The following is a 22,395-nucleotide window of genomic DNA, read 5'->3' on the forward strand; positions in this document are numbered from 1 at the left end:
GGGAGGCGGTCCCTGAAGCCATTAGGGCCACGCCCATTCATGCGAACTCCGATCTTCTATTGGGCTGAATGCCTGTTCATCATCACTTCAGGCCCAATCATGAGCTTGCATAGCACTTAAAAATGCTCCGAGCTGGGGCTTGGGAAGCCGCCTAGTTACAGGCTCTCATTGTCTCGCTGGCTTTACCGGGAAGGAGGAGTTCTGATTGCTGGGGCTGGCTGAAGACTGGGCCTGGGGAAAAAATCCAAGTGAAAGTACTCTTATTCGTGCAAGAATTATTTATTGAACACTTAACCTGTGTCAGGTACTTCTGTAAGGGTGGGGGATGCATCGTTGAATAAAAGGCAAAATCCGTAACCCCATGATTATTATGGGGTCAGTTGTTAGGGTATTGAAAAAGAACAACTCTTTCTTCCAGGGTCATTTGTCACGTTAAGGGGATTGCCTAGATTCCACCTCCAAACCTCAGAAGGTATAAATGAATAGATTTGGATGGCTGAGGGCTCAGGAACCAGTCCTGCATCACAGAGAGGTAGGTTAAGAGTTAAAACTTGGTTCTGTGAAGGGAAGGGTCTGGCAGAAATGGTCCATCTGAAACATGGCAACTCTATTCTTCTGGACAGAGTTCTCGTTCACACCTATCTTTCTCTTTCACCCCATAGCTGATCTATCAGGAAATGTCAGCTGTCTTTAAAAATATACCCGATGGGGTGGCTGATTAGTTCAGTCGGTTGGAGCGGCATGCTCTTGACTGCAGGGTTGCCAGTTGGAGCCCCACGTAGACCACTGTGAGCTGCGCCCTCCACAACTAGATTGAAACAACTACTTGACTTGGAGCTGATGGGTCTTGGAAAAACACACTTAATAAATAAAAAGTATTATTTATATATATATATATATATATATATATATATATATATATATATATGTATGTATCTCCAGAATGTTCTGCTACATCTGGTTCAAGCCACCAGTACCTCGAGGCTGGACTATTACAGTAGTCCACTGCCCTTCACAATCAGTCCACTCAGTCAGAGGGACACAGTTAACACCTCAGTCAGATCACTTCCCTTCCTCAACCTAGAACCCCACCCTCATGTCTTGTCTGACTCTTTTAGTCTAAAGTGAAAGCCGTTACAAATGACCTACAGAGTTGGGCCCCCTTTAAACCCTCATCTCTGTAAAAACCGATAAAACGAAACCTTATTCAAGAGGTTTAGAGTTGGGAAGGGAGAGCTCTCAAAGCATGCACCATTCACTGCAGCCTGCATAACCAACCAGCAGGAAAAACGAAGGTAATTATTTTAATAAGGTCTGTTTGTATAAAATTCTCTGGGTCTCAGCTTCTTGTCGGTGATGATAAGAATGTTGCTTTTCTTCTGGTTCAAGGGAGGACATTTTTCACATGGGAATTTCATCTTCTTTAAAAAAAAAAGAAAAGATCTTTCCCTATCTCAGCAACAACACACTAATCACCGTTTGTGGCCAATGAGAAACCACCACAACCCCAAACTCTTGTACTCCAATGAACTTTTGTTCAAAACAACCCTCCTCAATTTCCTCCTAATAAAAGCTGACCTTTCCTTTGTCTCTTTGGACTTGCCTGTAGCTTGCTACAGTTTGCCTGTCCTGAATTGCAATTCCTCTGCTATTCTCAAATAAACTCATCTTTTGATCTTGCCTCAGTTTACCTCTTTGTTTAGGTCAAAATCTCTAGCCCTCTTCTCTTTACTCCCACTGTTGCAACTTGGGAGCTGGCCTCTTAAAAGATCCTTAAACAGAAGCAGAAGGCTGCTTCTCCCAAGGGCCTTTGCACTTGCTGTTCCCCTGGCCTGAAATGTTCTTCCCACAGCTCCTTTTCTCCCTCACCTCCTTCAGTTTTCAGTTTTGTTTTCTTTTTCCTTCTACTGCCTCCCCCGCTCCCACTCCGGTTCAAGCCGTTGTTTCTCAGTCTAGTTGTGTAGGACACGACTCCCTGGCCCATGATGGTGGCCACCAGCCGCTCATGGCAGCACATGGTAGCCTACGGCAAGCACACAGCAGTCCATGACCGCTCACAAAGGCTGCCAGCCACTCATGCTGGCTGCGCTGGCCACTGGCCGCTCCTGGCAGCACACTATAGCCCACGGCAGCTCTCGAAAAAGAGACCTCAGTGTTAGGAGCACAGCGCTCCAACCACCTGAACCACCGCGCCGGCCCGACGTCCTTCAGTTTTGTCCTTAAATGTCACCTTGTTGGTGAGTCCTTCTCAGACAAAATGTTTAAAGTTGCCATCTTCTCAGTCTCTATCTCCCTTCCCTACTTTATTTCTCCATAGCATTATCTTCTCACATACTATGTCCTTCCTTTTGTTCTGTTTACTTTCTTTTGTCTCCCTCGATACAATAGAAGATTGTAAAGGAACAATTTTTGTCTGTCTTACCATTGTATCTCTAGCACTTAAAATAGTGCCTAGCAAGTAGGTGGTGCTCTATAAATATTTGTCAGAGTGAATCTCTTGTGTGAATAAAGCACCTTCTGGGGACTGGAAGAAGGAGCTGTGAAAGAGAACTGCTTTCATCCCTCCTCTTGGTCTGGCCTCCAAAGCTTTCCAGATACTGTGTTGGGTGCAACGTCCAGGCCTTATTGATCAGGGGCCTCTTACACATTCTGTGTTTATCAACATTTCAATTATTTGTGGAACTACCTGTTTATATGCCTGTATTCACCCCCTTAAATGATATCTTCCTAAAGTCCAAATCCCTTGCCTGCTTAACCCTTCCATGGCTCCCCTGTGCCCTCAGGACAAAGTCCAGCCTGCTTACCATGGCCCTACAGATCCTTTGTGAACTGACCCATGGTCCACTCTCCAATACAGTGATACTTTACTTCATTGAACAGTACTGTGAGATCTTCTACCTCCAGGCCTTTGCTTATGCTGTTTCTTCTGCCTGGAACATTCTTTGTCTACCTGACCTCAAGCCAGCTGTTTTCTCCTTCAGGAAGCCTTCCCTAACCTCCCCTGCCCCAGATTAGGTCAGGTCCCTCCTTTTGGATCCCCCAGCCCCCTGGAGTTTCCCCATCCCAGCCCTGACTGTTGTGGGCTATCCCAGTCTGGTGATGGGTCTGCCCCACCATAGACTGTGAGCTCCCTAAGGGCAGGGTCCAGAGTTATCTTGGTCACTGCTGAATCCCAGGCATCACCTACAGCAGGACCACTCAGCTGGCTCTCTTTAGGGGCTCAGTGGTTCCCAGATTGGTGTAGGCTATCCTTGGGGTCTAGGTCTGAATTCTATGTCCTCCAGCTTGGAATGTGAAAACAGTCGGTGGTTTTGGGGGGCAAGCACTAGGTCTAATTCCTTGATAGTCCCTAGCACTGTGAGGGCACACAGTAAGCCCTTTTTGGAGCCTCAGTCCTCTTTTCAAGGGGGGCAGAGTGGGTAAATTCGCAAGTTAGTAACCGGGTCAGATTTCTTCACAAGCCCCAGCATAGGGCAAGCACACAGTAGATCCTAGGGGAACTGAGTTTAAGTCCTTTGCATGTCCCATTACACAGTGAGCACACAGTAGGTTCCCTAAGGGTCTGGGTCTGTTTTGGTCATGGTGTATCTTGGGATCACACAGGCCGGGTGGGGTGGGATAGTGGTGGTGGTGGTGGTGCACACACACCGGGTCCCCAGCGGTGGGTCTGGTCAGTATCAGTGGAAAAGATGCAGACAGCACGCGGATGAATTTTGACGGGATATTTTTATTGGGTCGTTGCTCCCTGCCCTCCCACCTCGCGGTCTGCATAACCTAGGCCAGGCACGCGGCCCCCGAAGCGGTAAGTGTACTTGCGCCCACCGCTCTTGCGCACGATGTCGCGGCGATAGTAGTAGCGCAGGCCTCGGCTCAGTTTCTCGTAATTCATGCCGGGTTTCCTCTTGCGCTCTCCCCACAGCCGCGCCACCTAGGGCGGAGGCCCGGCTTAGTCTGGGGTGGTGGTGGGGGGTGGGGAGCGGTTTGGCAAAGGCGTCGTGGTTAGAGTTCGGGTACAGTCCGGACACGGTTTAGGCTGGGCAGAGCCTGGTGGAGTTGAGGGCGAGGGTGGGGTGGGGCCAAGGACTAGGCAAAATGAATGGCGGGGCCAGGTTGAACAAGAGGAGACTGGGGCGGGACTTAGTGGGTCTGGGAAGCGGTCCCACCTCTTTGGGGTCGCACAACTGGAACTCGCGGCTGTTGCCTGTCCAGCGGATGCAGCTGTTACGCGCCCCATCTTGGAGTAGCTCCAGGAGAAACTGCCACAGCTGAATGGGACCTGCAGGGTGAAGGTAGGTAAACACTCAGGCTTCCTGGCCCGTCCATGTTGCTTCGATGACCCAGGAGTCCGGGCTCCCTCACCTCGAAGATCCAAGGGTCCAGGTCTTTTCAACTCTGGACCTAGGAGTCCGGAACCCCTTCTCCTCGGGGACCAGCGAGTCCGGATCCCTCCATGTAAGGGACCCAAGAGTCGGCCTTGGGGACCCAGACATCCGGGGCTCCCATCTCGGGGATGTAGGAGTTCGGCTGCCCCACCTTGGGGACCCAGGCATCCAGACCCTCATGCCTCTCAATCCAGGAGCCTAGGTCCTCGTCCCTTGCTCCCTAGAAGACTACCAATGTCTTTTCCTCCCCTCCTTCATGATTTAGGAGTGAGGACCACCGCCTCCTCTTCTCCCAACTCTTAGGTATCTAAGCCCCGCCCCCTCACCGCCAGTTTCCCGGGTTCCGCCCTTAGGAGCCTAGGCCCTGCCTCAAGAGACTCGGGCTTTGCTCCCTCCCTACGAAGTCTCACAGACCTCTCACCTCGGTGGTTAGTTTTGGAGTCACGAGCCAAAATTGCGCGGTCCGACTGCTGCCTCAGTTCGGAGTTAGTGGTGAGATCTGAACTCCGGTACTCCTTCGAAGAGGTGGTGCAATCCGTGTGCAGCCCCGAGTCCCAGGAGGTGGGATAGTCCGAGCCCGCAGGCCCACCCCAAGAAGTGGTATAGACGGCGCGCTGCTCCCCGCCGAGGCCCTTGCCCCAGTAGGTGGCGCGGTCGGGGCCAATAGAACAGTCCCAGGTGGTGGAGCTGGCCGCGGTGGGGGCGCCCGACCACGAGCTGGCCCCTTCCGCGGCGGCGGTGTAATTCTGGCCCGCTACTCCTTCAGACCCAGCGAAGGGGGCGGGGCCCAGGCCAGGAGGGGCGGGGCCCATGGCCGGCGAGACGCGGCTCCAAGCATCCCAGCCAGTACACGCCAGGTGGGTCCAGTCTTCCGACCACGGAAGAGGATGAGGGGCGTGCTCTGTGAGGAGGAACAGACCCCAAGTGAGGGGATCCCCGTTGGGGGATCTAGGAATCGAAGCTCTCGGCCCTGGCACCTGAGGCCCCAGGCTCCGGGATTTAGGGCAGGACACCTGGATGATAGGCATCCCGTCCTGTCTTCGTTTTCCCTCAAAGATCGGGAAGGCTAAATTTCAACCACGGTGGAGAACCCCAGACCCCTTCTTCCCCCGCCTCTCCGCACACACTCACCAGTCCCCCATAATGCTTCCAGGTGCGGTGACGCCGAGCCCCAGTCCCGCTGTGAGAGCCCTGCGAGGCGTAATTACTTAGCTGAATTTAGGGAAGGATGTGAGCAATGACTAGAGACCCTCCTCAACCACTCACCCAGTAGTCTTTGCCGAGGACTGAGAGTCATTACTCTCAGTCATTACTCCCTAACCCCTACTCATTCAGACTTAGGGCTCCGGACCCAGGCCCCCTCCTCTTTCAACCTCAGGAGTTCAAGCCCACAGCCCTCAGCCCATTCAACCTCCAGGAGTCCTAGCAAGACCCCTTCCTCTCTCAGACCGAAGAGCCCAGACTCTCACCTTCCCCAGCACCGAGGGGTCCCAGCCCACAAACACCTTTCCAGCATGTCTCCTCTGTCAGCGTGTCCCCTTGGTACTCCAGTTCAGGGAAATAGAAGCCGAACTCAGCTCCTTCTGCAGAGAGTCAGGAGGTTAGGGCCAGTCAGGGTCAGTGGAGGCCCGCCGCACCTGGGTAACCGCCCCCCCCCCCCCAGACACACACATTGTTTCTGCCCCCCAGCAGCCTACCCAGCCCTGACAGCCTGTTTCCCGGGGGCACTTCCTGTGGTGATGCTTCATCCCAGTTCCACAAATCCATGGATGCTCGTTGTGAGTGTTCTGGGGGGAGGGGGTGCAAAGGCACAGGGTAAGCTAGTGACACTTAGGGACCCTGCCGTCTGGCTCCCCATTCCTTGCTTCTCTCAGACCCAGGAGTCCAGGCCTCTGCTCCCTTCTGCCCCAGAACCCTGGAATCTTGGCTTCCAGTGCCCTTTTCTCTCAGACCAGGAGTGAGTGACCTCAGCTCTCTCCTTCCTGAGACCCAAGAGTCCAGGCCACCAGACCTCCAGTCCCCAGTTCATGGCTCACCTTTGGCGGGTCCCTCTGCCTCCAGCTGGGGGTCTCAGCCCCATTTCATAGCATGTACCCCCTCCCCTGGGGGCCTGGGCAGGGGGGAATTTTCCAAGACGTCAGAGCTGGGGGTCGAAGCTGGGGTCGAGTTGCAGGGGGCCGGGGCGGGGCCGAGCCACACTCCCCCCTCCCAGGGATGGCCAGCCGCCTCCCAATAGCTGGGGCTGTCCTGCTGCAGGGGTGGCTTGGACTTGGGCAGTAGCTTGGGGAGCAGTAGGCTAGGCGACTGGGGGTGCAGAGTGTTTAGGGGGTGATGGGGGCGGGGCAGGGGGCTTGTGGACAGGTTCTCCGTCTTGGGGACTTGATCCTGCGACATGAGGTGTGATGGGGGGAGGAGGGTCTGGGGTCAGCTGGGCTGCGCCAGGCTTATCTGCAACAGGAAGGGGGATTTCCGGCCAGACCCTCGGTGAGCCGACGCGATGGGCCTACGTCACAATCCGCAGGAGGATTGCGGGGGGGATGGGGTGGGGGGAGGCGGACCAGGATCCCTGACCAGGCAGAGTTCTCCCCTTCCGAGGGCTTTGAGGAAGACTTCCTGGGGCTGCTCCAGGGGTGTGTCAATCATGATAACAATAGCATCAACAATGTAAACAATAACACCAGTCATAGCTAACATTTATTGAGGGCTTATTGCAGGGCACCAACAGTGCCATGAGCCTTAGTTTAATCTTCTTTTCAGGTAGGTACTACACTTATCCTCATTTTATGAAAGAGGAAATTGAGGCAGGCTTCCTCCCACTTCTCTTCATCTCCAAAGTCCATGCTCTTCCGTGCTATAATAGTTTGGGACAAATGGGGGAATTTGAGTATGCACTGAATATGAGATATAGAATTATTAATTTTCTTAGATGTGATAATGGTATGATATGAAAGATGTCTCTGTAAGGATATGAACACTGAGATATTTAGGGGTGAAGTGTTAGGACGTCTGTAACTTGCTTCAAATGATTCAGCAATAACCCCCCCAAAAAGCCACACCCATGTGTACATGTAACATATACATACATGCACTATTTGGGACACACTGACATACTAAAAAATTATTTGTTGTTTATCTGGAGTTTGAATTTAACTAGGTGTCCTGTATTTTTATCTTCTAAATTTGGCAACCCTAAACCCGGGTGGATTGGCTTTCAAGCCGGTGCTTGTACCCATCCTGCTATACTAATAAGTAAATATTTACCATTAAAAGTAACCTCTTTAATATGGGCATTGTCCAGTGTTCACTCAGCTTGATCACTTGCCATTTGTGGGATGCGAGGTATGGGGGTGTGGGCTCTGCTCTTCTTTCCATGTTACAGAAAGGAAACTGGGCCTTAAGAGGGAGAGCCACTTACTAGGTTACATACGCCTCCCTCTCCATCTCTCCATCTCTACTTGCTACATCGCTCCACTTCTGTCCACCTGTCTCTCAATCCCACAATTGATCTTTCCCTATCCTCAGGAGGACTTAAATGTACACATTTAAAACCCTCCTTTCTGGGGCCGGCCCAGTGGCTCAGGCGGTTAGAGCTCCGTGCTCCTAACTCTGAAGGCTGCCGGTTCGATTCCCACATGGGCCAGTGGGCTCTCAACCACAAGGTTGCCAGTTCAATTCCTCGAGTCCCGCAAGGGATGGTGGGCTGTGCCCCCTGCAACTAGCAACGGCAACTAGCAACAGCAACTGAGCTGCGCCCTCCACAACTAAGATTGAAAGGACAACAATTTGACTTGGAGAAAAGTCCTGGAAGTGCACACTGTTCCCCAATAAAGTCCTGTTCCCCTTCCCCAATAAAATCTTAAAAAAAAAAGAAAAAGAAAAAGAAACCCTCCTTCTGGAATCATTCTCCTTCCCATCCCCTCCCTTGCCCTCATGGTTGCAGTGAGCAGAAGCAGGTCAGGAGTAGGGAGGGCTAGTGATATGGGGGTGGGATGTGAATGGTCCAGGGGAGCCGGGTGGTCCAGCCCAGGTGGCAGGGGCATAAAGGGCACTTCCTCCAGGGGAAGGAGGCCCTCACCCCTCTGACCAGATTGGAAAATATGACATCAGAGGGGGCAGCAAGGAAAGACAGGAACAGGAAATTTGACACCTCTCCTGGGTGACCAGCTTCCCTGAGAGGTCTTGGCAGTTTCCCCCTCCCCCCACGTCTCCTCCCAATCCAGGGTTGTCAGCTATGCCCCTGGAGGACCCTCATCCCCTCATGCTCGAACCATGTAATCTCCCTCCTCTGCCTCAGCCCTGCCCCAGCTTCCATCCAGACCTCAGGCCACAGAAGTCTCAGGGCTCTTTCTAAAGTGCAGAACCGTGATGCCAGTTCCCTGCTTGAACTTTGTCTCAGCTTCGTGGGGCTGGCTGCTGCCTTCAGGGTAAAGTCTAGGCTTAGTCTGATATTCAAGGTCCTGCACAGACACTTCAAGCGGGGAGTTGGGAAAAGAGATGGCGGGGGGAAGAGACCCACAGATACAGAGGAAGAATTGACTCAGATACAGCTGCTTAGAAAGAAACAGAGGGGCAATCAGAGAAAGACAAAGAAAAACGCTCAAGGAGACCCACACAGAGACATATAGCACGAGAAGTCAGCTGGTATTTGGCAGAGTGAAGAAACTGGAAAAGTCTCAGATCCAGAGGGTGAGAACTGCAGAGACTGGGATAGAACAACAGGAAGAGAATGAGAGTCTCAGAAATGGCCAGTTCCTTCAAGAAGCCCTCTTAACAATCAGGTTGTACCCTGGGCTCCCCCATCCCAACCGTGACCAGTCTGAGCCATCCCTGTCTGGCAATGCGCCTGTCTTCTGCCACTGGACCAGGAGTTCTTGAGGGAGCAGGGCCTGGGACTGTTTCAGTCACCGCTGTGTATCTAGCACTGTGTAGGCCCTAGGGGAGTTTGTTGAATGGATGAAAGCCTAGAAGGCTGTGAGCTCCAGAAGGGCAGCATCCACCAGATGCCCTACCTTGGTGCTGAGAACACAGGCTGGAGTCAGAAGAGCATGGGTCTGAGCCTCGACTTGGCTTCAGTCTTGCCATAGCCTCCACTCCCTCTCCTGTGGAATGGGCTGCACTCAGTGTGTACTTAAGGGGTTTCCAGAAGATGTAATGGGTACTCAGTAGAGACTGAAAAAGGCCCACGTGCATGTCTATCTGGGTAAACTTTCAAGACACCCCACTATTCCCAGGTAGGGGGATGTCAAGCCCTGTACCCCAAAGAGTGCTTCCAAGCCCAACCAGGGATGGAAATGAACAAAAATTTATTGAAACTGGTTTTGGGGAGGATGGGTAGGTGGATAGTTGGGGGTTTTCCAAAGAGAACTGTCGGGGAGGAGCCAGTGTCTGGCCGGGTGGGAGCGGGTGCCCGGCCCCAGACCCTATCTCAGGCCCAACTTCTTCTTCTCCTTCTGCTTCTTGCGCACCACATCCAGGTTCCGATCCTTCCACATGCTTTTGCGCAGCTTGATGGGGCGCGAGCCCACATACTTCCCTGTGGGAATGGAGGATTCAAGGTCAGGCTTGGGGTTTTGGCCACACGCCCATCACACGCGCTTTCCCTAGGGGAGGCCTCACTCACCATTCATCTCACGCATGGCACGCACATAGTCACTGGGGTCCTTAAAGCTAACGAAGCCGTAGCCCTTGGTCTTGCCCGTGCGCTTGTCGCGGATCACCTTAGCCTTAAGGAAGGATGGGAAGCGGCTGAAGGCACGTGCCAAGATGTCATCGTTCACCTCATTACCCAGATCCCCACAGAAGATCCGGAAGTCATCTGGGGTTGGGAGAAAGGAGGTCAGAAGATGCAGAAGCCTGGCCCAGTGACTGCCTTATTGAAATGGCCCCATGGTTTCTAGAGGCACCCCTGAGCCCTCCTCCCTCTGTCTCCGTGGCAGTCTGCCCAAAGCCCCCTTAGTAATAACTGCCAACACCTGGATGGTCTTTCCCCTGTGCTAGGCTCTCTGCTGCGTACTCATGAGGTTTTAACACATTTGACATCCCAAAAACCTTTTTACACTGAGGCACAGAAGGTCAGGTCACCTGCCCAAAGTTACTCAACCAGCAAGTGGTAGAGCCCCTGGGATAAGAACTCGGTCATCTGGCTCCAGAGTCCTTACTTTTAATTAACTGCACTACCCTTCCCCACCCTAGGGCCATCTCACCCGTTCCCATGATGAAGCCCCTAACTGTCCCAGCCCTGGCCTCTCCTCTGATCCCTTTGTCACAGATCACCTTGGCCTTAAGGAAGGATGGGAGGTGGTTGAAGGCACGTGCCAAGATAACATCGTTCACCTCATTACCCAGATCCCCACAGAACATCTGGAAGTGATCCGAAAGGTTCTTGGTCTCCTGGACACAACCCTATGGACATCCCCTGGTCCCTGCCATCGCTGTACCCTACCCCATAATGGCACCCCAGTACCACAGACTTCATCTTTCCTCAGCTCGTTTCCTCTGCAAAACCCACTCTAATTCCCCCTTGAGTCTCTGACACCTGAACACACTGCCTGATCCTTCTCCAAGGGGCGGCCGGTTGGCTCAGTGGGTTAGAGCACAGTGCTCATAACACCAACGTCGCCGGTTCGATTCCCACATGGGCAAGTGAGCTGCACCCTCCACAACTAGATTGGAAAAAAAAAAGACTTGACTTGGAGCTGATGGGTCCTAGAAAAACGGTGTTCCCCAATATTCCCCCCCCCCCACAAAAAAAAATCCCTTCCCTGGGAGGCATAGACTATTATTACTCCTTATTGTAGATGAGGAAAATGAGGCTGGATGGGCTCCGTGACTTGTCCAAGGTAACAGAACTAGGGTCTACAGTCTGTACTGTGCTGCTATAGCCCTAGCCTGGGGTGGGTAGGTCCCAGAAGAAGATGCAGAAGTCATGGACTGGGACGGGAGGTAGGTTCCTTTCCTCGGTGACTACTGTGGTTGCCCCATGGCTTCTGTGAACAATTTAGGCCAACCCAGGAGGAAATAATCTGACAAACTCAGAGGGTGGGACTTTCTACAAGGTAAGTGGCCTGGACACTTCAAAAATTATTATACACGAGACAAGGCCGCAGGAGGACCATTCTCATTAAAAGATAATCTAGAGACATAAAACTGCATGTATCCTGGTTTAAGGGAAAAATAGCTATCATAGTTTGGGAAGAATTGGGTCAATTTCAATTTAAATGGAATATGAGATACCATGGAATTACTATTAGTTTTCCTACATGTTAATGGTATTATGATAAGAAAGAATGTCACTTTCCTTAGGACATGAGTACCGAGGTATTTAGGAGTGAAGTGATAATTTATAACTTGCTTCAAATGATTGAACAAAACCCTAAAACACATACATACACAGAGAGATAAAGTAAATATAGCAAAAATATTAATTGCTGAATCTAGCTGGTAGACACATGGCTGTTCACTGTGCAGTTCAGTGTTTAACATTTTTCATAAGAAGTTGGGAGAAAAAAGAAAGCTTTCACCTTTAGCAATCCAAGTCCCTCATGAATAAAACAGGTCAGAAGGTGCATGCTGCTCAGTGGCAGGATGAAGGCCCACCCCTAGCGCCACAGCCAGTCCCCCACGAAGTGCGCTAACAGTGCCTGCCCTACAGAGAGGAGGCAGTCGTGCAGTTACCTGGTTCACCTTCCCTGTGTCTGCCCCAAGGAAGAAGGCTTGCCCTGACCGTGGCTGAGCAGTACCTGACTCTGCACTTGGGCCCACTTACCTGCATCCCACTCCAGCAGGCTGGGGTCTTCCCAGCTGCTCCCAGCTGCCGTGCGAATGCAGCGTTTCAATTTCTCTGGCTTTCCTTTCTTCTTGTCTTCACCCAGAGGCTCTGGGACCTGCAGAGGAAAGGGGACGGGGTGCAAAGACTTGGTGTTGGAGTCTTCTGAACCCGTCTGTCCCCCTCTCACCTTCCTTTGCCCCCTGGCCCTCCTGCCTCCATAGTTAAAGGACTGGATGTGCTCCTGGGTTGAGATATGTCTGTCTGCCACCCTCTCTCCGACATCCTCCCAGCCCCTCCAATTTCCTGGGATCCTCCTACGTCCACTGATAGAGGACTACATGTGCTTCTGCGTGTGGAAGTCCATGGGCTCCTGTCTGCCCTCTCAGCCCTTTCTGTCCCCACACTGCGATGCTCCCTGCTTACCTCGAGAGCCATGAGGCCAGGCGGTGGCTCAGGCCGTGGGGGCCGGGGCCGAGGACGCAGGGAGAGGAGCTCAGGAATGCGTAGTGGGGGCAGCAGGCCTCGCACAACTTCCAGCGGGAGGGGCAGGGGCTCAGGTTCAGGCAAAGGCATGGCAAGGGCCAGTGGTAGGCTGGGCCCAATGACGGCAGGACCAGTTGGGGCACCTCCTGCCCCCACAGCTACTGCTGCGCTAGCGTCCTCTAGCCCGGCTGCTGCAGCCACCACTGCCTCGTCCTTCTCTTTCAGGCCCAAACCCAGGCCTAGGCCCAGCTCTCGGGATGCTGGCTCTTCCTGTGGGCAAGAGGAGAGAATGAGGGGGGTCAGCTCAAGGCTCAGACCTTACTCCCATTCCCATCCTGTGTAACAAAGCAAAGGGCCTGAGGGCCAGAGAGCAGGCAAGAGACATCTAGACAGAGAAAGGAGTCTCTAGTGAGAGGCAGACACAGGGACAGAGAAACACAGGCAGAGAGACAGACAGACATACACACACAGAGACAAACAGAAGGACAAAGAAAGACATCAAGACAGAAAAACAAAAAGGGACAATCCAAGGAGAAATGGAGAAAGAGATAGAAATACACCCACAGCATCTGTTTCTTTATACACTTTTCTCACAAAAAGAAAGAAAAATAGAAAGATTTGGCCACAGAAATACAGAGAACAACAGAGACAAAGTCAGAGAGTAAGAAGTCAGAGACATGAAAAGCCAGGGAAAAGGCACACTTAGACATAGCCCATCAGACCAGGATTGAGTGTCTCCCTACCCACTGCACTTCTGACCATCAGCTCCCTGTCCACACTCACCAGGGGAGGCCTCAGAGCAGCCATGGAGCCCAGTGGGGGCCCCGGGGCCCGAGCCATCGGTGGTAGCATCATAGGTGGTCCAGGGGGCCCAGACAGAGGGGGGCCCACGAGGGCCTGGTGAGGGGGCCGCAGAGCCATAGGGCGAGGGCCTCCTGCTGCAGAAGAAAGAGCAGAATCTGTCAGGGTGTTAGTGGGGGAGTTAGAGGGCTTAGGAAGGGAGTTATGTGGCAGGGATGGTGATCCTGGCCCCTCACCTGCTCTCTGTAGCACGTGGGGGACGAAGGCCGGACGCAGGATAGGGGCCCTCTGGGGGGCCACAGCTGTGGGAGAGAGAGATGGGGGTGCATGTCATGGGGGACCAGGGCACTTGGGGCAAGGTGTGTGTGTGTGTGTGTGTGTGTGTGTGTGTGTGAGATGGGGGAGGGGGATGGAGAGAGAGAGAGAGAGAGAGAGAGAGAGAGAGAGAGAGAGAGAGAGAGAGAGAGAGAGGAGGGTACTCTCAGCATCCAAGAAATCCTGGAGAAGAGTGTGGGGAGCCTTCTGGGAGATGCAGGGATCTTTTCATTTGTTCACTTAGCAGAAATTTATCACTGAGGATCTCCCTTGGGCCTGTCCCTGATCTGGGCAATGCCAGGGACACACCAAAAGACCAAAGGCTCTCAGGGAGCTCCTGGTCCAGAGTAGGAGGGAAGAGACCCATCACCAGAGTGACAGCCCAGAGTGATCAAGGCCGGGATGAGAGAAAGCCCAGGCATGGTGACTGGGGCTAGGACGGGGACGCCCAGAGAGAACTGGGAGCCCAGAGGAGCGCTCTGACCTATCCAGGAGAACTAGGGAAGGCTTCCTGGAGAAAGGGACCTGTGAGCTGAAACCCAAAGGATAATGAAGAGTTAGGCAAAAGGTGAGTGGAAATAGTACTGGCAAAGGAGAACATTTATAAACAAAATCTTCCTCCCTTTGCAGTTTAGTATAATTGTAATTGAGGATGTTAGGAGTTAGAGAGCATCATAAGAGAATGACCAAGAGGTCAGCAGGCCTCCCAGCATAGCCTTATTGGCTGAGCCATGGATATCTTCCTGAGGGCACCAAGGAATCACAGCAGGGTTGGAAGCTGGGCAGGGTGACTAAGTCAGATCTGCACTTTGATCAAAACCGTAAAGAGGAAGAGATGTTAAAATTTCTCAGATACCAGATACAAAAAGTATAACAGGATTTAAGTAACACATGTTTGATCTTATAGAGATTGTACCAGAACTTTACAGGACACATAATCTTTTCAAACACATAAGGTAGTAATGTCACAAAAATTGACTGTGTGTAAAAAAGGTCACCTCAACAACAAAAAGAATGGCCTGTGGAGAGGACAGATTTTAGTTGACTTTGGTTAGTCTAATTTTGGTTTAGCTGATAGGTTTTGGAAGGTTACAGTTGGGCAAGTGAGCAAGGGAGAGAACTTCAAGAAAAGCATTGCTGGCACATCCCCGTAACATTTAGGGCTTCTGGGGAGGATGTAAGGATCTCTCTCTGCAAGGGGCTCGGCGATGTGGGGTCTTGACTGCCAGGTGAGGAGCTTGTTGCTGGTTTGACGGTTTGTTTATTCATCCCATCGACAGATAACATATAATGCTTACTATGTTGCCGGCACCAAGACTTCTACCCCTCACATAGCTTATATTTTAGAGGAAGCAAAAAATAATAAAAAAGTATATAGCTTGTTGGAGAAGGAGTTAAGTGCTATGAGGAAACATAGCAAAGGGTAGGGATTAGAAGTGACAGTAGGAGGTTGGTTTGCAACAATCAGGTTAAGCCCTGTTAAGGCAAAATGACTTGAAGTACAGAATCAGGTTTGTGCTTTAGGAAGATGACAAAATCAGGGTGGGGATGAAATGGAAAGGGTGAGTTAGAGCAATGATTTAAGCAAGAGGCCGAAGTAGTCGAAACTAGAGTGCTTGGTTAAATGTGGGTTTCCTGGCCCCAGACCTACCTGCTCGCCGCAGGAACATGGCTTCTCGAGCCTCTGGACTGTCCAGGTGACTCCGATCACCAGGGCCAAAGCCAACTGTTGGGAGGGGAGAGACAAGGATGGTGGGAGGATAGTCCCGGGCATCCCTTCTTACCACCCTGCCTAATCCCCTGGCTCCCTCACCCTACCACTCCTTACTTACCTGGGCCCACAAAAGGAGGGCCACCAACCATGGGAGAAACCACTGTGGCTGCAGCGGCTGCCCGGGCCTCCAAAGTCTGTTGGACCTGTTGGGGAGGAGGTTGGGGTGAGGGGCCTGACTCAGTGCTCACAAACTGCCCTGGCTGGTTCACTCTGGGTGGTCAAGGGTTTCATTCTTTGCATTCTCCGTGGGGCTGGCCATCTGTTAACCTTTAGGTCTCAGCTAAAATGGCACTTTTCAGGGAGGCTTTTGGGATCACGCTAGCTAAAGCTGTCCTCAGCAACTCCCAGTAGCAACTTTTCTCACCATCCTGTTGTTTCATCTGCCCCATAACACTTAGCACCATCTGAAATTATGTCTAGCCTGTCCTCCCATCTCCTATGCCACCACCCTGGTCGAAGCCACCATTGTCTCTTGCCTAGATCATTACAGTAGCTTCTTCTTTAGTCTCCTTGATTCTGCCCTTTGCCCCCTACAATCTGTTCTCCAAACACAGCCAGAGCGACCCTGTTAACATCTAAGTTGGACCATATCACCCCTTTGCTCAAAATCTTTCAATAGCTTCCCATGTCAGAGTGAAAACCAAGGCCCTTACAGTGGCCCACAAGGCCCTACCCTATCTGGTCTCTATCACCTCTCTGTCCTCATTTCCGCCCACCCTCCCCCTTGCTCACTGCACTCTAGCCACACTATTCTCCCTGCCGTTCCCTGAACATGTCAGGCACACACCTGCCTCATGGCCCTTGCACTAGCAGTGTTCTTCTCCCAGATATGTGCATGGTTCCCTCCATCATGTCCTTTATATCTTTGCTTAAATGTCACCTCCTCAGGAAGGCCTTCCCTGACTGTGCTGATAAACCTCTGCCCTTCTGACTGTACTCTGACCTGTCTCTTCACAGCAAAATGTAAACTCCAAAAAGGTAGTGACTGTTGTTCTCTGATTTGTTCTTTGCTATGTGCTTAATGCTTAGAATAGTGCCTGGTGCATAGAAGGCACCCAAAAATTATTTGTTGACAGGATGAACAGGCTTCATTTGCTTGTTTTCTTTTTAGTAGTCTCTCCACTAGTCATGTATAGCTAGCTATTGAGCACTTGAATGTGACTAATAAGAATGAGGAACTATTTAAGTATATATTTTAAATAGATCCAGAACGTTCCCATCATTGCATAAAGTTCTACTGGACAACATACTCTAGAACATAAGCTCCCAAAGGGCAGAAATAGTTTGACTTAGTCATTACTGTGTCCTCAGCACCTGGCACATAAAATATTAAATTGCCATGCAAATTAATCAACAAGCCAACATGTCAATAGCTCTCTGTATACAAGCACTGAGTTCGAGGTACTGTGCTCTCTGACCTATACGCCTTAGCTCAGACGTACCTGCTGGTATGTGTTGGTGGCGATAATTGGGCGGATCACAGGAGCTGCTGGGACTTGCATCGCTTCTACCGTGGGGACCGTGGGCACAGCAGTTGGGATTCCGGTTACCGGAGCACCCAGAACTTCCTGCTCAAACCTAGGAGAGCAGGACAGACACCACAGCTCAGGACCTTGCACCAAGTCTGGAACGCTGACTATATCGTGACAGCGCCTTCACCCCTGCCAACCTCTCCTTACTCCCGCCCCCGCAATCCCGAAGGTCCCGTTTCCTCCTGATAGAGCCATATGTCGGGCATATTGCGGCCTGGAGGCTCCAGGGCTCGGCGGCTCTGGCTCTGGGACGGCTTTTATCGCGCCCTGTCGCGGGGCTTACAGGGCCATCTCCGCCTCCATCTCCTTTAAGCGTTCCTCGCCGATCTTGCCCGGGATGCCGGCGCCAGGGCCCTGGACCACAGGTCCTCCTGCACCCGGAAGTCCCGGGGTCGGCCCCGCCCCGGCCATCGCTGCTGGCTTCGCTGTCGCCGCTACCACCGCCACGACTCAGTCGCCTCCGCCGGTTCCGCTGTCTACGGTCTGACTTCGTCAATGTCGGCGCCCGCGGATGACGTAGGCCAAAGCGACGGGCACCGACGCATGACATCATACGCCAACAGGGGCTGCCTTTAGAACGAGGGCCAATGAGAAACTGACCATATTCGGAAGGCCCACCCCAAGTAGGAATATAGGCCAATCAGAGTGTTGAAAAAACGAACTTGTGGAAGAAACTAGTTACAGCTCAGTGGCGCTGGGGCCTTTGCGGAGGAACGTAGGCAAGTGAGAGCTACTTACAGTCAGTTGGTCCGGTCCCTAAAACCCAAACTGGACCTTTGAGACTCAGTAAAGCTCGGAGGGCCCTCCGGTGCCACCGCGAGGCCCCTTCCGGAAATTTTAAAACACACTTAAGTGCGCATCCGCCCAGGGCTGGGCGAGGCTGGAGACAGCCGGGGATCGTGGGCTCTCGATCTGGGGTAAACAGACACGCTACCAGTCAGTGACTTCCAGAAAGATTAGCCATGATGTGGGAAACTCAAGAGGAGGCGCTGACCCAGACTTCCTAGAGGACATGACAGCTGAAGACTTTTGCTAGATGACAATGGGAGATACGTTCTGGATCGCGGGAATAGTTCACGCGAAGGCCAAGAGACACTAGTCAAAGGCGTCAACCCAAAAGGTCACGTGTGTAGGTTTGGTCTCTGTGTCTCTTGTGACACAGCTGACCCCTCCTTTTTTCCCTCAAAATGTTTTATTATGAATATTTTAATATGCAACAGTAGAGATAAAATAGTAATATAACGAACCTCCACGTACTTCTCAACAATGACTAATATTTTACCCTCCTTGTTTCATCTATTCTACTTATATTTTTTTTAGTTAAGTATATTAAATTCCAGCCATCCATCAAATCATGCTTCATGATGTCTCTATATAACAAATAAGGACTATTTAAAAGAAAATAAAACATTTTCAAGCCCAAGAAAATTAATTTCTTAGTATCATTTCACACCCAGACGGTTCAATTTCCCCTGCTTCAAAATGTTTCTATACAATAGTGTTGTAAAACCAGGATCCAAATAGGATCCACACATTGCATTTGGTTGGTTGGCCTTTTTTTTTTCTTTTTTTTTTTTCTGTCAAGACAATTTTATTGGCTGCCTTGGTTTCTTGAAGTCCTAGTCTGAATCAGCACAAGTGAATGCTTTGTTCAAATACTGGCTTTTGTTTGCTTCTGTGCTAGAGATGTGATAAGAAGAGAATAGGAAGCCTTTTTAAAAACATTGTTATTAACTAGAGTTAGTATTTTATTTAAATTTCCTTAGTGTTTACCTAATCTCTTCAATTAGAGCATTCCAACCAGGATACCACATTATATATAGTTAGTTACGTTTCCTTAGGCTTCTCTGCTTGTGACAATTTCTCACACTTCCCTTGTTTTTCATGACTTTGGCAGTTTTTGAGGAGTACTGGTCAGGAATTTTGTAGAATGTTTCTCATTTGGGATATTTCTGATGTTTTTCTCAGGATTACCTGTGAAGTATTCTTTCACCGAATTAAACCGAAATCCTGACTGGGGTTATGAATTTTTTTGGGAAAAGACCACAGAAGTAAAGTGCAATTCCCATCTTACCAAGGATACACACTAACATGACTGACCACAGTTGTTGTCAACTTGATCTCCTGGCTAAGGTAGCATTTGTCAGGTTTCTCCACTATAAAGTTACTTTAAAAAAACAACTCCGTTTTCATGTTCTTCAGAAGGAAGTTATTATGCAACTTCCTTTTTATGTTTTTTAGAAGGAAGTCATTATGCGCCTCCCACACTTAAGGGGTGGGGAGTGAAGTTCCACCTCCTTGAGAGTGAGATATCTAATACACTATTTGGAATTCTGCACAGGGGATTTGTCTATTCTTCCCCCGTTATTTATTAATAATTTATGTCAGTATGGACACATGGATGTTATACTCTAAGTTATAATTCAAGACTACTATATTTTGTTGCTCAAATTGTTACAGCTTTTAAAATCTTAAGTCTTTTAAAATCTACACATTTCCTTTCCCCCTTTTTCTCCCTCCTTCCTTCATTTCTTCCTCTCTCCTCCCTCCTCCCTTTTGGGCCTTGTGTTTGTTGAAGAAACTGGATCAGTTGTCCTATAGAATGTCTCACATTTTGGATTTAACTAATTACAGTACATTGTTCCTCACTGCCCCCTCCCCTTATATATTGTAGTGATAGCTTGATTGGATTCAGGTTTAATTTGGCGAAGAATACTTCATAGGTAATCCTATGTATCCCATCAGCACATGCCTGGTTGTCCTCCTTTGGTGATGCCAAGATTGATCAGCAGTGTCATCCTGTTCTATTTTAAGAAGCCCAATCCACCTTCTCACTGATAGTTTTAGCAGCGCTTAACCATCATTACCTGTATCTATTACTTCATTAAAATACAGAAAATAGTGGTTTTTGAATTTTATCATTCTGTTTGCAATTATTAGTGATTCTTTCAAATAATTTCTTCCTTGTTATGACTTTAATTACTTGTTCACATGCAGGAAAGACAGAGAACGTTTCTTTCCCTACTTTAGGAAAAAATTCAAAATGAGTTGGTTCATATCACCCTTCAAAGATGACCAATGAGGTATATGTGTATATGTATCAATATAAACTTACATTTCAAACATATTTGATGTGTATCAAATCATTGCAGTCATTCTTATTGCTGCTCTAAATCTTTGGCTAAGTGGCAGCCCCTTCAGATTGACTCATGAGTCCTTTTGACTCCATCCCAGCAGTCTTTGAGGACTCCTTTGCGTTCTTGCACAAGATGCCCCATGCTCATTTTGCACACTTCCTGCCCTGGGCCTGGAAGCAGCTATTTTCCCAAGGATCCCTGGTTCCTTCTAGTCAGAAATGGTAATTAGAGACGACAATCTGGGCACTAGGGTTGCTCACTATTACCAGGTTATCATTATATCTAGACCTTTTCTGTGGACTTAGTGAGGGAAATATGTATTTTTAGAAAGATCCAGGAGTTCATTCTGATATTTCCAATTCAAATGAAAGATTGCGAGGTGTTTACTTCTTTGATTTTATTAAAAATCTTGATTTCCAGTAACATTACCAAAGCTACTTATTTGGTTAGTCTAATATATAATGTCAAAATGTATAATGTAGAGTCTCAAAATTGTAATATATTTTTTCAAAATAAAAATACCAGTATTATTATGAACAATAAGACTACTGAATGCAGTTTAAGATTTCATTGCATTTCTTTTTCTCTTAAGATCTATGTACCACTGGAGGCATCAAATGAAACCAGTGTTTTAACAATTCTTATCTAAAACAGTTGTGCCACCAACTTCATATAGAATGAGGTTCATTTATTCCAGGTTGTTTTGAGTTTTTAAAGGATTTCTTTTTTCTTTTTTTCATTGTTTAAAATTATCAGACATTTCACAGTCAAAAGTATGAAATAATGTACATGCAGAGATGTCGGGCTTCCATTCCTCTCCTTTCTGCCTTGTTGTCTCCTGGCCTGAACTATTTGAAAGTTGCAGATATCACCCTTAACACTTGAACACATCCTCTAAGAACATTCTCCCACATAATCACAATACCATTATCTCACCAAAGAAATGTAACAAAAATACAATATTTTTTAATATACAAAATTCCCATATTCAAATTTCCCCAGTTGTCCCAAAAATGTACTGTAAAACACATTTAAAAAAATCTGATTCAACCAATATCCTGCATTGCATTTGGTTGTCACATTTCTTTTAATGTAAAACAGTCCCCACCCTCTGAAGAATACAGTCTAGTTGTTTCGTACAAGGTGCCACACTTCTATGTCACCTAGTATATCTTTGGGATAGAGTCCTAACAGTAAGATTGTTTGGGCGAAGAGTAAACGCCTATGTAGTTTTGCTGGAGATTTTTCCATGTGTTGTTACACAGTGCATGTCCACTGATATAGCGGAGTGCTGTTTTCCCATAGTCTTGTCAACAGAGTGAGCTGCCAAAATTTTGGGTTTCCTTTTTCCCTAGTCTGATAGATGAGAAATGTATTGAAATGTGGTCTCAATCTGCTTTTTTTTTTATGATTGAGTTTGAGCAGATATTCTGAAAATTGTCCATTCATATATTTTGCCCATTTTCCTATGGACTTGGGAGTTTTTCTTTACCACTTTGATATTACACATGTGTGCGCATACACATACAATCCTTTAGGGTATAAGTTACAAAAATTTATTCCCAATTTGTCATTTCTTTTTACTTTGCTCATTTTTTTTTCCAAAATGCAAAAAGTTTGTTTTTGTCAATACTTCCCCTTATTGCATCTGAGTTTTGAATCATATTTCAGAAAGTTTGCTCAACTTCTAATTTATAGAGGAATTCACCTTCATGGATCTCACATTCTGTTTGAGGGGAACAATGAAAGATAAAGTAAAACACACTATATTAGAAGATGAGATGTGCTACGGAGAAAAATTGAGCAGGGAGTGGGGAAAGGACCCTCATATTCAATAGGGAGGTGGGGGGTGGGAGCTGAGATGAAGAAAGGGAGAAGAGGGGACACTCAGGCGGCACACAGCACAGCATAGGTATAAAGACTGGGTAAGAGTAGCCAGGGTTCGGAGCAGAACTGGGAGAGTGAGAGTGCCTGGAGGCCAAGTGAAGAGTTGTGAGAAAGGAGGTGGAAAGCTAGGTTTCAAGATCATAGAAATATCAAATCTGCCTAATTTATTAACTTACTGCGACCCCAATAAAACTCCCATATGTGTTTGTATTTACTCTGGAACCAAGCAAGTTTGATATAAACTTCATTTCATTTGGGAGAAAAAAATAGCAAGAAGAGACATCAAAACCTTGAAAAAGAAGATGACAACCAGCCA

At 49.1% G+C, this 22,395-nt stretch overlaps 2 protein-coding genes across 4 annotated transcripts; both read right to left on the minus strand.

Moving 5' to 3' along the window:
- Window positions 1-3,707: 3,707 nt before the first annotated feature.
- On the minus strand, window positions 3,708-6,149 carry ETV2 (ETS variant transcription factor 2). Its single transcript, XM_074315822.1, is given in 6 exon segments — window positions 3,708-3,928; window positions 4,164-4,276; window positions 4,804-5,283; window positions 5,514-5,594; window positions 5,888-5,965; window positions 6,080-6,149. Coding segments are annotated over 6 exon segments (1,023 nt in total). The 3' UTR covers window positions 3,708-3,727.
- Window positions 6,150-9,668: 3,519 nt separating this feature from the next.
- RBM42 (RNA binding motif protein 42) lies at window positions 9,669-17,576 on the minus strand. Of its 3 annotated transcripts, none has more exons than XM_019710683.2 (10): window positions 17,339-17,576; window positions 16,966-17,101; window positions 15,582-15,666; window positions 15,401-15,475; window positions 13,671-13,736; window positions 13,417-13,571; window positions 12,574-12,903; window positions 12,148-12,265; window positions 10,003-10,197; window positions 9,669-9,915 (listed from the first exon to the last, which is right to left on the minus strand). In XM_019710683.2, exons 1-10 carry the CDS (start codon window positions 17,464-17,466, stop codon window positions 9,803-9,805), a joined length of 1,401 nt encoding a protein of 466 aa, XP_019566242.2. In that variant the 5' UTR covers window positions 17,467-17,576; the 3' UTR covers window positions 9,669-9,802. The 3 variants fall into 3 exon arrangements, with proteins under 3 accessions (XP_019566242.2, XP_019566241.2, XP_019566243.2); XM_019710682.2 differs by having other exon boundaries at window positions 13,417-13,592; XM_019710684.2 differs by lacking the exon at window positions 13,671-13,736.
- Between the last annotated feature and the right edge of the window lie 4,819 nt (window positions 17,577-22,395).

The sequence above is a fragment of the Rhinolophus sinicus genome, linkage group LG11, assembly GCF_036562045.2.
Source record: "Rhinolophus sinicus isolate RSC01 linkage group LG11, ASM3656204v1, whole genome shotgun sequence".
In the NCBI taxonomy this organism is placed as follows: domain Eukaryota; kingdom Metazoa; phylum Chordata; class Mammalia; order Chiroptera; family Rhinolophidae; genus Rhinolophus; species Rhinolophus sinicus.

Bases quoted from the DNA above. Each gene is read 5' to 3' on its own strand.
- RBM42 (XM_019710682.2), bottom strand. From the start codon at position 17,466: ATGGCCGGGGCGGGGCCGACCCCGGGACTTCCGGGTGCAGGAGGACCT. The intron at 12,904-13,416 runs GTGAGTGTGGAC...TCTTGCCCACAG, and splicing joins CTGCTCTGAGGCCTCCCCTG to GAAGAGCCAGCATCCCGAGA. The intron at 10,198-12,147 runs GTAAGTGGGCCC...TCCCAACCCCAG, and splicing joins CCTGCTGGAGTGGGATGCAG to ATGACTTCCGGATCTTCTGT.